Source organism: Ammospiza caudacuta, chromosome 3 (genome assembly GCF_027887145.1).
Source record: "Ammospiza caudacuta isolate bAmmCau1 chromosome 3, bAmmCau1.pri, whole genome shotgun sequence".
In the NCBI taxonomy this organism is placed as follows: Eukaryota; Metazoa; Chordata; class Aves; order Passeriformes; family Passerellidae; genus Ammospiza; species Ammospiza caudacuta.
This window is the reverse complement of record NC_080595.1, coordinates 68928823-68945346: the sequence shown is the minus strand read 5'-3', so window position 1 is coordinate 68945346 and position 16524 is coordinate 68928823. Positions and strand designations below refer to the sequence as shown.

The window sequence follows — 16524 nt, the reverse complement described above, 5'->3', positions numbered from 1 at the left end:
GTGTTTTCTGTATTTGACCTGGGTTTAAAAAGGAAAACCTAAAAAGTAAAGTATGAAAGATGACAATGGGAATGCTGCTCATGTTTCAAATTAGTCTGAGCAGCCTTTGCTCTTTATTTGGGAGGTTTGCAATTACAAGACAATGAGGTCCAAAGGGAAATATGTTTTAAATATCATGCTGGTTTCTTCTGCTCTACAGAAAACAACAGCATGAATGTCATTATGAATAAAAACATCTGTTGAGGAGTATATCTAAAGCTTGGAAAATTGGTCAGAGGCAAAATACTAGATTATGTGTACAAATATAAAATTAGTGTGAAGAAGGCTCCAGATGATAAAGTATTGTTTTCCTTTCAGATTTCTTCCAGTCTTTACATATAACTGTGATTCATTCATCATTATAACCATCTGCAGGGATTCTTGCAATACAGCAAGGAGTAACTCAATTTGTCTTTGGGGTATTTATGTTCCATGCAGCAAAGGGAATCTGTTAAATACAAATGAAGGGATTAATTGATTTATGTTAGCAGGAATATTGATGCTACTTCAGTAAGGTGGTGACTACAGATTAGAGCACCTACCTGCAGATTTTATAGACGTTCTGGACATTCCTTGAATTCTGCAGATGGATAGAAGAGTATGATTCATTCCTAGAAAAGCATGCAGTTGTTCCGTGTGCTGATCTACTGAAGCCTTTCTCAGTCTCAACTCAAACACAAATGTGACACTACAGTTCTTCTCACCTTTGGTACTTCTCAGCTTTGATGGACCTGTGAAAGCAGCTATTGAATTTATATTTCTCCAATATTGCAATTAAAAGATGATAGTTAAATAATTTTAATGAAGCTCTGAAACTGGAGTCATACAGGGTCTTGACAGTGTATCTCTGAGTTATTACTCTGCAAATTATTTTCTTTAGTGTTCACTGGAGAAAGGAACCTGTAGCAAGCCTTTTCTTTCAAGCTGTTAGCTCTGTGTTCAGACATAGCTGTGAAAATATTAATCATCAGTCAGCAAAGGGAGTCTAACACCCGTTTTGGTGAAACTGAGTCACCTTTGTCTGACAAACATTTAAATATTAGCACAGCTTTGCACAGGTTGTGTCTATGAGAAATAAATAGATGATCGTGGTCTGTTTCAAAGGCACAGTTTTTGACTGGATTAAAATATGGTGTTTTTGTCCCACAGAAAATTAATATGAGCATAATCTCACAGTGCAGACAAGGTGCAGCCTTTGCCGAAATGCTTTTCTTCTCGAGTTAATTGCATTATCTGAGCATATTAAAAATACTGAGCTCTGAAGTGGAGCTTCTGATTTTTTAATTAGTTAAAGGGATATGTGAAAACAAGATTAACCATGTCAGCCCTGTAGTTCTCAAGAACAAAATTTGCACTACTTATGAAGGTGGATCATAGATGTTTTAAAAGTTTGACAGGAACTGCTTTTAGTCTGCTTCTTTTAATGTCTCTATCAAATTTCTGTACCTCTTTTGACCCCTTTTTTTGCTTTTTTCTATCTCTTCCCCATCTAATGGCTTGGTATTTTTTCCCTTAATTTTGTGAGATGATCATCAGTCTTGACTGGAGAGAAAGCCAAAAGAAGAGATAAGTGCCTACTTACTTCCTCATTCACTTGCAGTCAGTAGGAGGTTGATCTGTTCCTCTGGGGTGGATGTCAGAGCTGCTGAGTGACTAGTAATAATTTGGAGAGTTAGTGCAGTTGACTTGTTCTTGCATAATTTACAGCTGGTAACTAACGTGAAATAGAGAATTTACTGAAAATGCTTTCTTCTCCCCACACCCCATCACTAAAGGTACAGAGTGCCTTCGGATGCCTCCTGCCTGTCATTATGGCTTGAGGGGATTCACCAAACCAGTTGCTCCTTATTATGTATTGAAATAAATATCTTGCTTGAATAAAGGGTGTGTCCAGATTTCTTTTTCATCCCTCAAAGGAAACTTGTTATTACTGTATTGTTTCTGGTATTTCAGGAAACCCAGAGAAATGCCCAGACAAGTTCTTGCTGAAGATCAAGTTGAGCAGTTTCTTAACAGCCAAAACACTTTTAACAGATGGGTTTCACCTGAGTGGTTGCAGTATCCTGAGTTTTCAGCTTTGGAAGGATTGATGCAACAAAGAATGTCAGCATTTTTTTTTTCAAACACACCTTTTTTCCTGTTAGCTGCATACAGTGTGTTAACCTCTGTTTTTTTTTGTTAAAGTACAGTTTTTCACTCGTGATTACTAGTTGTTGCTGTGTGTCTGTGTTTGGATTTGGCTAAAACCACAACCATGTTAAAAGAGGCAATCTCACCTGAGGTCAAGCAGGCAGACCAGCCTGTGCAGGTGGTGCAGATGCTCCATTTTAAAGTTGTGATTACTTCCCCAACCTCACTCAGATGCCTTTTCCTTTCCTTTGTTGCAGTCTTTGGCAACCCTTTGGAAACATTAACCGAAAGTTGTGTTTGTTTTTCCTGAAACAAGAAATGCTTACCACTCAGCCAGAGGTCAGACTGTGTTGCAGAGAGTTAAATGTTGAATAACCAGGCTGTCTCATCCTGACTGCTCTGTCATGTCGTATCTGCAGTGTTAAATTGCAAGGAAGGACATAGAGCAGCACTTTCTGTGTCCTTGCAGGGTCCTGCAGGTTCCCACTGCGCCATGTGTGTGTCAGGGTTGGAGCAGAGAGGACCTCTCTTGGTAAGGGGGAGAGGAAGAGTTACTGCTTATCAAAGTATTTGTGTGAATGCGGGATGGAGATGGATTTTGAGACTGAAGCTGTTTTCATACAACAGATCCTTGCTGGTTTTGTGAACTATTTGTGAAACACTTGTACTCTGGATGAGTTTTTAGCTCTGAAGTGAAACAAGTGTAATCCATGTTCATCTAATCCCCTGTCCTTTCCCAGCTACTGAGGTATTCCAAATTTACTTATTTGAGAAAAGGCTACAATTTAAAACATTGTTTTCCCCAAACAAATGCAAATTAAGGCATGATAATCGTTTAGAGGCACATCCATGGATTGTTGCTGCATCTTGCCTGCCAACCATGGCTTACTCTGCAAGTAAAGACTGAAAAAAGGGAGAAGATTCTCTGTTGAACAGAGACATAATTATTTAATATCCAAACCAAGTTTCTTAAAGACTTGACTTAAAGCAAATGTCAAGCTGCAGATTTCAAATGAAGTTGAGGAATATGAAAGCAGAATGAGCATAGTGAACTGGCCATTCAATAGCTGAAGAGGGAAATAGTTGCTTCTAAAAGGAAGCAAAAGCCTTACAGAAGAGGCAGAAAGTATTAAGAATTAGAGAAACAAGCATCATGTAGGCATTGCCAGCTGGTGTGAAAGAAGAGAGTCCTCTGGGCACAGTACTTCTTAAGGGAAGTGGAAAAAATAAAGGAACATAATTCAACAAGGAAAGCTCAGCTGCTGTGCCAGAGCCCGGTTGACAGTAGAAGTAAAGTAGACCTCATAAAACCAGACAATGCTGTAAAGATCATCAGATTTGCAAAACAACACTGTTATGAAAAAGACAAAAGCAGTAGGCTATTGCTAACATTGAAAAAATAAACAAAGTGTAAAATAGTTTCTTCAGTCTTCAGAGGGGCCAGCCAAAGGATATCCACAAGACAATTTACTGTATATCTTGCAGGATGTTAATACTACTTGGAGACAGAAGTGTTTTATTTAAGCCACCTAAACCATACTAACAGATCAGATATTCTTCATGAAAAGCATTAAAAGTTAGTTTAATTATGGAGAATATTAAAATGAGTATGGTTGAAATCCTTAGACCCCTAATATGTCTCCTGCAGAATTTTTATAAATATGTATAAAAGGAATCTGGAGTGAACAGACGGACCCACAGTTGGGTCAACTTCTTAATGAGACACAGGAAGAAGGAAAGGCCCTGGCATCTAGATACAGTAATATTGAAATATGGAGAACACCTACTCAGCTTCATCACATGTAACACATCTGTTTATTAAATCAAACTCTTTCCTTTGTTCTTATAAACAAACCAGATAATCCTGCCTACTTACCCCAGCAGGGCTCCAGCCAAGTCACTTTAACAGGAAGCTGAGAGGGATCAGCATTCATGACTCGTTTTTCAAGCCGAATATGCAAAACAGCCCACCTCACAACTAACATTAGAAGATGAAAAACTGATAACGTGATCTGGCAGTTCTCAAAGGGGATCTTAAAAAACTGCTGGCTAAGTCCCAGGTTTAGGAATTAAATATTTATCCAGAGTCAAGTCCAATTGCTGCAGTAAAAATTAACAGGACCCTATAAGCAAGTTTCTCATTTTCATACTGGGGCTTTCTCCATCATCTCTCATCTTCACTGTGGTTGTACAGTATTCATATGGACAGCCCAGGCAAGTCTGAGGACCTGACAGTGAAGTGCTGATAAGGTTTAATTCAATTATCTGAATTGTTGAGAAGAAATATATTGAAATGTTTTGCAAGGCTTCCTCAGTTTGCAGCAAAAGAACAAGGGAATGTTTCATAGTATTAATAAATTCTATCTGCCCACACCCCCCCTTTTTTTTTCTTACAAATCTTTGCAGAAAACTTATAAACCTTTGGAAAATTACTCCCTTAAGTATATACTCTTTCTTACTTCTATATCCTTTAAGGAATTAATCCTAGGCTCCCTTTTTTTTGAGCTACCTATGGGAATATCTTGGTATGCCAGAACTGCTCTTGGCAGAGGATAACCATAGCCTGGTAACCTTTTTAGATTTATTATTTCATAGTGGACACTTGTCTTTAGACTGAATGTTGGTTTCTTAAGCTGATCGCTTCTGAATTTCTTGCTTTAATTTGGATTATACAGCTCTGTGTGTCTAGACTAATTTATATTTTATTTTATTGGTTTTGTCATGATGTATGATTTGTTTGTATAATTATCTGGAACATATGTAGACTTGCTACTGGAGGAGACACTCATCCCTGATCCGGCTGATGTGTGGTTGTGTGAATCAGCCATCTAAATTATACCTCCAGAGTAGACAGGTCACTGCCAATCACTGTGAGGGAGAGAGCCAAAGCACACTTGTGAGAAAATATGTAGAGACAGACCTTGAGAGAAGAAAAGGACTAAAGCTTTCTCAGGTGCTTTATTTTGAAGACGTGCAATGCTCCTTGTCTTTCCCCCATTTCTCTCTCTCTCAGAAAAATATCTAAGTTAGCACTTCTCCCACTGCAACCTGACACAAAAGACCTTCTCAAATAAATCACTCGTGCAGTTGACTGGTATGACACAGTGTCAGATGCTGTCTTTTTGATAAGTTCATTTCCTAAGCAATTTATTTAACCCTTTTTATAGACATTGTTTTCTCTGACTAAGTTGTGAGTCATTTTTCAACACACGAGTACTCCAGGGAAATGTCACACTCGTCGCTTGTTTCTCTGCCTGCCTGCCTTCACCGTACGATTTTTAAGCCAAAAGGACAAGAGTTCCTTCTTTTGTTTGTCCCTTCTGCTGACAGCTGGCTCTGATTGGGCCACTCTATAGGCTGACCTTATAGTTGTTATAAGGCAAATGAAGTATTTGGAAAAGAGCCCCTTCCCTAACCCAGAGCACCAAGCAAAATGAAGAAGCTTTTAGGAGCCTGTTATGATGTGTATCACTCATCAGATTTGTGTCATAATGTGAGTGTAATTACTTGTGTCTCAGAAGTCACTTCCAGGTTGCCCTAAAGTAGCCACCACCAACAAGATGAGGTTGTCTAGGTAAAATCAAAATGGTTGTTTTTCATCCCAAATGCTTGCTTTAGGACACAAAAGCTGTCATTCACCTCAGCAGAACAGATGGGCTGAGGGCTTGTAAAGGGTCATTTGGATTTTTTTTCCTCTAGGGAAAAAAGTCTCTTTGCCATCTTAAAAAAACCTCTTCTTTGCAGTTTATATTGTACATAGACTCATAAATTTGAACAAGTATATCCAAACTGCTTTGAATTTTCTGTATTATCTGTGCCTGAGGGCATCTAGGGACAACTGTTTGCACCCAGGTATGGTGACAGAAGGCCAATGCAAAGACTGTGGCAGTCTCAAAGGAACACTCCCCTTGGGAACTGACTTTCTGAGAAGCAAATGTAATTACTAGGAGTCCTGGGCATGCCTGCTGTCACAAGAAAGGAGTGTCCCAAAGACTGTTCCAAGATACTGCAGTTGGTAGCTATAAAACCCTTATCTAATTCACTGTAAGCACAAGGCTGTTGTCTCCCTGTCCCACTCCCTTCATCTTCCCCTTTCTTTCCCTCTCTTTCTTGTTTAAAACTCTAGAGACTTGAACTGTATATTACCATGTGTTTTAAAATGGAAAAAGCTTAGGAAATTTTCTAAGGGAAATGTTACTGCCTTGGAGCACAATCCGGCTTGTGGCATGCAGGTCCTTGAAAACCAGGTGCCCTGTATCTGATCTTAATCCTTTCTGGCTGGCTGCTGTGCCACAATGGCATGAGCTGTGTGTGTTTGGAGGGTTTATCTCAGGGACCCTGCCTAGATCCCTTGGATTGCTTTTGAATGTAGTGTCATTTTCTCTAATGAGTTACTGCTGGTTGTGAGCACGCTGTACTTCAAAGGTTGAAGGGCATTATTCCTTCTCTTCAGGCTTATGTGATGAGAAATGTGGATGCTGGAATTGCTGCCATGCAGAGACAACTGGATCCTGGCCACTGCTTGTCAGGGTAGCTTTAGAGCTCATACCCATAAAGGACTGAAGCCAAAACCCTTTTGTCAACATTTGGGTTGATACTGAAAGAGAATGAGTGTGTTATGAAATTCTCTGCTAATCATGAGACTTTCCCAGCCTAATTACGTCATCTAAACTTTTGAAACCTTCTTTGTTCTGTCTCTAGGGCCCTACTGTGGTAATGTGATGCCTGTCCCCAAAGAAATCATTCTAGATAGCAACGAGGCAACTATTCACTTTGAGAGTGGATCCCACGTGTCAGGACGAGGCTTTTTGTTGTCCTATGCCAGCAGTGATCACCCAGGTAAGGTGATATCCAAAAGTAGTAGAAGATTAGTGGCATGGCTCCCCCTATTTAATTACAATCTTTACAGACATAGAGCTTTAGCCTAAAAGTTTGTTCCTAAATATTTCCAGATTAGCATGAGCCATGGTATTTTTAATAGCATGTGTGTAAGAAACAGTTGTAACATTAACCAGATACAATAGCTGCTGAAATCCTACCTAGACTATTTGCAATTCAGGGCCAGTGGAGGAGAAAATAGTGCCTTCTCCTTGAAGCTCCACTGTGTTTTGAGCTCCAGAACCGAGCACACTGTGATAGAAGGGTGGAGTAGGAGGGATTAAAGTTTTCATTCCCACATTTAATGTTCTGGAGGTCTGTTCAACTTTGAAGAAGGTGTAAAGCATAAGAGTAGAAGGGGAAGTTGAAAAGAATGAAAGAAAATCATAGCTATTGCTTCCAGTCTAATAAAATTGCTAAAGTATTATACAAAGAGGTCTTTAAATGTAATTTCATGTTCTGGCAAATATTTGTCTGTAATTTTATATCCAACAATTGGAATTGACATTTGTAAATTTTCACAGATCTGATCACGTGTTTGGAACGAGCAAACCACTACACAAAGGCTGAATTCAGGTAAAGAGGGTTTGCAGCTCTGCATTCTGGCTTGCTTTGCAGTATCTGTCAACTGATTCAATTGTTAGAAAATGTTAAAGTGTTTTGGTTTTCTGGAGAAGTGAATTTTTTTGAGTAATGGTCTAATGGCTGGCTGTGAAAAGCACTAGTGCAGAATGGAAGACTGTGGCCCAGAAAAATGATGGAATGGAGTTGCAGAGCTCTCAGCAATTCTCATTAAGTGCATACATATACATGGTATATGTAAAAAGAGTTTCCACTTTGAAATTCAAAGTAGCCTCAAATTCCAGTGCTTCCTCTGGGAGCAGATCACGTCCCAGCTGATACAAGATTATCTGAGGACAAGCTATAATTTCTCGGTTCCTTGAACTTTGTGATAGGTTTGAAATGGTAATAAATTGTGCTCTTTTGGCTGCTGTCTGGATGTGCATATAGGCTTCTTATCTTACTCTGAAAACTTGTGTGGTAGCATTTCTAGAACAAGAGAATTAAATAGAAATAAATGCCCTTGCTAAACTGCTTTTCTAGGTCTTTGTGTGCTACTGTGTTCAGTCCACCTATGAACTCAAGGGCCCATTTATTATCTCCTAGACTTACTAACAGAGCATCAGTAATTTAGAGAAATTACTGCTAAAATATTTATTGGTTTGAGAGCATTTCTTTTATAGGAGTTTGTTTGTGTGTATTGTCACTACAGCTCATGCCTTAAACAAGCCTTTCTTCTCTCACTGCAGCAGATACTGTCCTGCTGGCTGCAGAGACATAGCAGGTGACATATCTGGGAATATTGGAGAAGGATACAGAGATGTAAGTACACAGGATCATGAGGGCAAATTTATAAAGACAAAAGAAACAAGAATAGAACAACTTGGTTTCAACTTTTGCTGCTTGACTTTTGTTAGTAATTCTTCTGGGCTGTTTTGCTATACCTTTTATTATCAGTATATAAGTTAAGTTATCAGTACATAAGCACACAGAGACGCTTTTCAAACAGACAAATCAATTGTGTGAGAACAAAGTCCACTGATTGTCAAATATACCTACTGACTTGTGGTTTCTGGCTTTCTGGAAAAAGCCTGCCCAGTGTTTGTCCTTCTTGAGGCAGTGCTCATCCATGTATGAAATATTTCTATGATTTTAGCCTTTACTTGTTTGGTGTCCACATGTGGCAAAGATACATTTCAGTAACATGTGGGCTTTCTTTAAGATCATGCCTGCACTATTCCTAGCATATGCTCTGAGATGAAATAAATATTAAGCACTGCCTAACCACATCCCACTGGTAACTACCAACCTCCTGGGTTGTTTTAACTTCTTGTTCTTCAAACTGAGAAAGTTGAAGTGGTTGCATTTATCCATGGTTCATATGGCTCAGAGCTCTGCCCTCTCTGTGCCCCTCACCCTGGACTCTTCTCCTGTCATGTCTGTGAAATCTTTACCTCTCTCACAGAGGAGTAAGCCTAATCACACCACTGAAGAAAAATCCCACCCTATCACAGTCACTGAGTTTCTGAAAAGTCAGTGCTCATGTTTAACCTGTTCATCCAGTTATTCAAGCGTGCTGGCTCCAGCCTGGAAAGTGGCAGAGCTGAAGAAACAAAGAAATGCCACATTACATTCTCGTTAGCTGAAGTTATTCTGCCCTTGGTTCCAATGATTAGGGCAGAAAAGCAGCCCATGGCATGACCTCATGCAGATTTTATCTACACTAAGGAATTTGCAAAAGAAATTTCCCCTCCACCATTAAGGAGGATTTTCTGATGGGAAGAACCTGCAGGGCTCCCCTGGAGATGTGCTGCCTTTGTGCCTCCGCTCTCCCCATCCCTCCCTGGAGGGGACAGCCCAGTACCTCAGCTTGTCACACAGCCCAAACTGGGCCGGTGTGAATTTCACCTGCCTCTGCCTGCAGCCCCTAGCAAAGTGTCCTTTGTACCTTTCTCTGTCCCTTTCCTGCTTTGCCCTAGCCCTGTTATTGCCACCTGGTTGGCAATAGTTCCTGTATTTTTCTATCTATCTAGCACTATCCCACCTGAGATAATGGAAATGGGCTGCACTTAAAACCCAGCAGCAGCTACTCAACACATAGCCAAACCCCTAATGTGCACCATAATTCAAATCCTAAAGTGCAGTAATATATGGGTCTGTCTTCAGGCAAGAGCACCAAGGAATTATTGATTTATCGTCCCAAGGAAGTGTTGCCTTGCCTTTGAATGTTTTTTTCCTGAGGAGTGACAATCTTACAGCTCCTTCTCAGAAGCTGACCATTTGTTTTTTCATTTGAAAAGAAAAATTACTTTAGAAGACGTATATTTTTCAAAGATTACTCCTCTTTCTCCCACCCCTGCCTCTTACTCCTCGTGAGCTTTTGCTGGAGTTTATGAGCTGTAACACCTGTATGCTTGGGAGGGAAGGCCTTAGCAGCGTGTCAGATTGATTTCCTGAGCGGTGGCTCCTGCCTTGCAGACGTCTCTGCTGTGCAAGTCAGCGATCCACGCGGGCGTGCTGGCGGACGAGCTGGGCGGGCAGATCAGCGTCACGCAGCACAAGGGCATCAGCCGCTACCAGGGCGCCGTCGCCAACGGCGTCCCCTCCCTCGAGTGAGTACCACGGCTGGGCCGGGCTGGCACCGGGCACAGGGCACTGCCACCACCTGCACAACCGGGTTGGGATGCCATTTGGGGGAGCGCAAGATGTTAGGTGTGTTTCTAGAGCTTTATTAAAATGGTGTTGGCAATGGAGATAGGAAGAGGTTTCAGGTTTTCAGTGGCCCTATGTAGGATGGTATTTTCATTTTTTTTCCTTCTGTTCCTTCCCAAACATATTTACAAATTGCTTTGTTAGCAGATACATGAGAGTATGATGTTCGGTTTAATCAATGAGCTAATAAATCATGATAAATTCATGTTGAAGTTTAAAAAAAAGCTAGGAAAAATGAGTAAGTAAAAAGTGCCATTGAGCCATAGGGGATTTAATGAACAACTTCTTAAACATTGTGCTTTTGACATGTTCAGAGTTTTTCTCTTTTAGAATATTTATAGCAAGTGTGTTATATTTACTGCTTATCTTCTGACTTTTAATTGTACTGCTGTTGAAGTAGAAATAAATCCTCTAATCTCTATCCAGCACAGTAAGACCTTCCAGCAACTGCTTCTGTCATTCCTGTTGGTTTATAGTTTTTAATTTTCAAATGTTATCTGGATTTTACATGGGGCCTTTTTTTTTTCTTTTTTAAGAAGGGAAATTTCCATCCCATAACCTATGAGAGCTAAGGCAATATGTAATTTTTGTACTATTTTCCTGTTTTCTCCATGATTTCTGACACCCTCCTGACAATTTTACAATCATGGTTTCATTCATTAAAAAAAAAAGGCATTCTTGTGCTCTGTTGCTGTGCTCAAACTTCAGCAGAGACTGAAATGCTTTATATACAATGGCACTGGAGTATACAAAACTGGGTAGTATGTAGATCATGGCCAAAGAACTATACAGCCTAAATATTTTCCTTTTTTTTTTTGAAAGTTAGTTGCCAAAGAAAATTACCATAAACTTGTCTCAAGCAAAGCAGGACTGAGAGCTCTGGTCAGGCACCAAGCCCCTCCATAAAACAAATAATACAAATTCTTTCCATCACACGTGCCAGCTTAGTGAAACCCTAAATTAAATATTTTATACCTTACATAAAGATGTTACAGAACTGTTCACATACATTAATATGCTTGTGACCCTTGGTAATCCCAGTGGAGTAACTCGGACGGTAGTACATAAAATTTTATAATGAAAAGGTGTTGTGATTCCTATTTGTATTTTTTTTTCCCCAGTACAAGAGCCAGTGGTCAAAGAATGAAGTGTGTAATTCTGCAAGTGTACACATGCACATTTAATACGAGGGCCTGAGAGAGAACCCTGAGGAGGAGCAGAGCCCCTGTAGCTCTCCTGCCTACAGGGACAGACAGAGGCACTCCTCGAGTATGATGTAGGTCTCCAAGGGACAGAATTGCCCTGAGTAGACAACAGAAGTTTTCTGCAGGTTTTACAGGAAGCCACAGGCTCACTGCCTGCAAACTAGAGGGCACAGAGTTTGAGAAAAATGGGAGTGTCAGCACAGCCCTTCCTAGGACGTTTCTGCCACACCTGGCAGCTGGGACAGTCTCTGGAACAGATGAACTGTTGGTGTGAGCCCAGGAGAGGGAAATTGGAGTATGTAGGGAAATGCTTTTGTTCCAACACATGAAAAAGGGCTCCTAGAAACAGTAGGCCTGTTTACTAAGAAAATGAACCAATGCATTTTGTGCTTTAAAAAATCTTTTATAAGCAGTATCTGCAAAGCTGCATGGCTTCCCTGTTCTGCAGTGCCTACATGCTGAAAGAAAATCCTGCAGATGAGCCAGTGCCTGCATGGAAAAACTGGTGCTTGAGCAGCAGTGCCTTAAGAGCTTTTTAGATGCCCTTAAATAAGAGCTTGCTCAAGCTTTTAAAATCTCATTTATAATGGATTTCAGTATTAAAGGTTTAAATTATTTAGCGACTTTAGCCGAAATTGACCTCATCAAAAGCTGCTGCTGGAGTGCATCGAGCTGTTAAGTGTTGTGTTGTTAACATGGAGTTATGTCTTGCTCACCCAGCACCCTGCAAGAGCTGACCTTGGCCTCCCCACTCCATCTCTCAGTGTGTTTGTTACGCTCCAGCATGTGTGAGGTTGTCACTTCCCATGATCCATGTGCAGACCTGCGCCCCCAGATGCTGTAATGAAGCCCGAGTGGCTGGGTTTATTGGGCAGTTCTGATACCCCAGTGCAAATACACAGGTGCTGTAGCATGGCCTGGCCTGTGGCTGTACCTCTGCACACGTGGAATCATTTGCCTTTGAAAATGCAAGAGGCTGTGTGCTTGTCAACAGTGAAAGATGAGATTTGGGGTTAACCTACACTGCTTAGGAGAAGTTTGCTTGAGACCAGCTCTGGAAAAAAAAAAAAAAAAAAAAAAAAACCAAAAAAGAAAGGCAGGATCCTGAAGCTTGTCAGGCAAATGAGGAACATGGAGTGATTCCGTCCCTTAGAGGACAAAGTGGAACCTGTGTGACAAAATTCCAGCAGTCACATTAGGAAACTGATGAATTACCACTTACTGAATTGGCTTGTTCTCTTTAGTGAATTACAGTAGAAATTTATCAGCTTGATTTCATAGCTTTGTAGACCTTAGAAGTGCTAACCTTGATTTGCTAAATTTGCAGTCCTCTATTTGCTAAATTTGCAGTGCTCTATTTGAAAGGGTTCTGGTTGACTTTTTTTTATTATAAGTATTCAAGGAGCACTGTGATTGCTGTTTTAGGTAGGTTTTTAGGTATTTATTTTCTTCTTTTCCCTTGAAATGAATTGTTTTGCTTCTCTAAGAAATCAACAACTGTTTTGGCTGTGATGTGGAACTGGTTTGAAGTGAGCAGAGTGCATCTGATTGCCCCCAAGGATTGCCTGTGGGGAAGATGTGGGAGGGAGGTTTTGTGTTTCCCCTTCTAGCTACTCAGCCGCCTACATGCCCAAATAAATCAGCTCCCACCCAGAGCTCTGAAGGGCTTCGTTTGCCTGTAGTCATTAGTTTTCCCTCAGTGACAAAAAAAGGCAGTGTTTTTATTGACCTTGACATGGGACTACTTTCCTATTCCCCATTTGCAGTGCTCTCAAAACATATAGCCCTGCAAAACATATAACACCGTGGTGAGGCTGCAGACAGTAGCTTGGGGGAAATTTTCCTGGCCAAAAACAAAGAAAGAGCAGCCTAAAAGGGAACTGTCTCCATGCTTGGTGCAGAAGTTGTTTTACTGCTTAGTCACGCTAGCCAAGGCTTTTCAAAAGGGGCCAGTGATGCATGTAGCTAATTGAAGTGACAGTGGAGGGGGCAGATTTTCAAGAAATCCAAACTAATTTCATGTTAAAACCCTGGCTTTTCTTTTTATTAAGCAGCCAGTTGGATTCATTGCTTCTGGAATGAAACCTCAGGGGCATCTCCTTGGGAATTAGAAAGCAGCTCCCCGAGAGGCCAAGGAAAACTCAGCTCTCCCTTAGAGTGGTGATTTTATCTTGTCCTGCATTGTGCAGGGCTGTGTGGCGTGGCCCAAGAAATGGCTTTTCCCCTGAAGCAAAACAATCCATGTCAGAAGGGGGAAGAAAAAGGGAGCTATAGATGTGTTTAATGGAGCATAAAGAACCATTCCTGATGGGAGATGTTGGCCGTGGTTATAACAGAACTGGTTCTCACCCAGATTAAAACAAGGAGCAGTTTTCATCCCATTTTCATCCTATGACACACCTGTAGCCCAAGTAGGAATGGCCAGAGCTGGTGTGGTTTAGTCTCTATCGAGTGTAGCTCTTTCACAAGCAGCAGGAGTAACAGAGTGAGGCAATGGGAAATCACTCTAAAGCTTTAAAAAATGCTCAAAACCATTAAAAAATTACCTGGTTTCAGTCACAGTGAGAGACGCACTTGAGTGCTCTTACAGGGGTCAGTATCCAGCCAGCAGAGAAAGTGGCTGTCTGGCCAGAGATATTTTACTGGATAAACAGTGATTGTGCAGCTCTGCCTCAGCACTCCTGTGACCACCTCATGAGAGGCTGAATTACCTTTTTCTTCTCTTACAGGGGTTCTCTGTCAGATAAGCGATTTACGTTTACTTCAAATGGTAAGAAAAATTGCTTTGTTTTGAGCTATTTAAATATTTTCTGTAAAAGTTTTAAAAAATAATCAGGAGAATGTCAGGCTGTGTCTAGGAAGGATATTTTAGGACAACAGTTTTTTAAAATTGGCAAGTGAATAAAAAAATTGAAGGGATCTGAAGCGAGCTAGGAAAAAACACAGAATATGTGCGGTCATACGCACATAGATGAGAAACAGAAATAGTATTCTGCTGTTACATTTCTGGTGCCAGCATATGAAAAATGACAATCAGATAATCCCATTTTTATGTACTTTAGGCTACAGAAAATGAAAGCAGTTTTTCTTCAGATATTTGTAATTTCCATCTTCATCATACAAGCGGAGAAAGAAAACATAGGAGAGAAATGAAAATATATTTATATTGCACTGATACAGAAGGCGTTTTTGTTTATGGCTTTCCAAGATGCAAAACCCTGTTTTAATCTGTCAAGCCGTTCATTTCCATAAAACACAGCAAAGAGGGGAGGGAAAGTTCGCATTCGTTCATTTGAATTATATTTCACTCATTTGAGATAATATCATTTACTCTGCTACTGAAAACTGTAGAGCATGTATAGGTCTTTGAATCTGCCAAGGAATTATTTTTAACTTCATTGAACCATATTCCACTGGCCTGTTTTCTCTGAAGAACCTTGATGCGCAGAGACTTTGTGGGTTCTTTGGTGGAGTTTGTAGTGCTTACCCACAGATATTATCTTCATGATATCACATCTTGGCAGCTGTATCAAGGAGCTCCTCTAATGAGTAACTTTCCTAGCCCTAATTGCAGGTGGGACTCATGAAATATTTACAGTAAAGTATTCCTCTCAGTACAGTGCCTTCATCTGTGAAATGTTTTGTACAGCAGAATTAGTTAATGCCAATCTCAAAACATAAATATTATGTTTCAGAAGGAAAAATTTAAAAATAAAATATGTCTTCACAGGAATGAGACAAAAGTGCAGAGATTAAAAAACTAAATGGCAAAAATAGAAGATGTAGTCAGAAGGTGTCATGTATGTAGGAGTTAGACTGGTAAAGGATTGGGACTGCAGCACTCCGGTACTGGATCATACGCTACAAATTGACTGGTAAACACCACAGCTAATGGAGAGCATCAGGCTAGCACTAGATTCAGCAATGTCTGACTTTGCTGCTGTGGGTGGTCTTCAAATGTTGCTAGCCTAATATAAAAATATCCTGTGAAAATGCAAAATAACTCCTTCTGCCTGTCTGTGTGGGGACTCCTAGGCTGCAACAAATCTCTCAGTCTGGAAGAGGGATTCCTCTCCAAGAGCCAGGTTACTGCATCTTCCTACTGGGAGGAGACCAATGAATTTGGGCAACTACTCCTGTGGTCCCCAGACAAGGCTTGGCTACAAGTCCCAGGATGGTCTTGGGCCTCCAACCACAGCAGCAACCGGGAATGGCTGGAGATAGACCTGGGAGAGAAGAAGAGAATCACGGGTATGTCGCTCTCTGGGAATTGGGGGGTTACAGCTGGAGAAGAAACTGAATGCAGCTGGAAAGCTGATAGTGCACTAATGCAACGTTTCTTTTGTTAAATGTAATTAAGTGTTCTGCACTTTCTGCGCTCAGGAATATAATTTTCCTGTTTAAAACAAGAAACTATTTGCAAGACTGGTGTTCCTACAAGGATATAGGATTGAACTCAGCTGATCTGTAAACATGCTGACAGGACAAAATACTTTACACACGGAGCAGTGGAGTCTGGGTGGATGATCTGAAATCAATAAGAAACGTGAAAGTCACAGCCTTTAAAACAAGGCCTAAGTGAAAGAAATTCCTGTTTCCATCTCCTGGTTTAGTTGTAAAAATGTAAATTACAGTTGCTGCTAAAGATGTAAAGATGGCTGATACAGACCATAATATCAAAAAGCAATTTTCATTTTGGAGTCACAGAATCACAGAATGAGTAAAACTGGAAGGCACCACAGTGGGTCGTATGGTCCAGCCTCAAGCAGGGTCATCCTAGAGCACACAGCCCAGGATTGTGTCCAGGTAATTCTTGGATATCTGCAGTGAGAGAGACTCCACAACCACTTTGGGCAGCCTGCTCCAGTGTTTGGCCGCAGTAAAGTTCTTCCTCATGTTCAGGTGGAACTTCCTGTGCATCAGTTTCATTGCCTCTTGTCCTAGTGCTTGGCACCACTGAGCAGAGCCTGGCTCCATCCTCTTGGCACACTCCTTTTAG

At 40.7% G+C, this 16524-nt stretch overlaps 1 protein-coding gene across 1 annotated transcript in view; it reads left to right on the top strand.

The window, feature by feature from the left end:
* Positions 1-16524, top strand: part of DCBLD1 (discoidin, CUB and LCCL domain containing 1) — a 46033-nt gene that overhangs the window by 18105 nt on the left and 11404 nt on the right. The window contains 6 exon segments of the mRNA XM_058802105.1: positions 6871-7008; positions 7572-7623; positions 8358-8430; positions 10087-10220; positions 14255-14295; positions 15561-15776. Of these exon segments, the coding sequence (XP_058658088.1) occupies positions 6871-7008; positions 7572-7623; positions 8358-8430; positions 10087-10220; positions 14255-14295; positions 15561-15776 (654 nt within the window).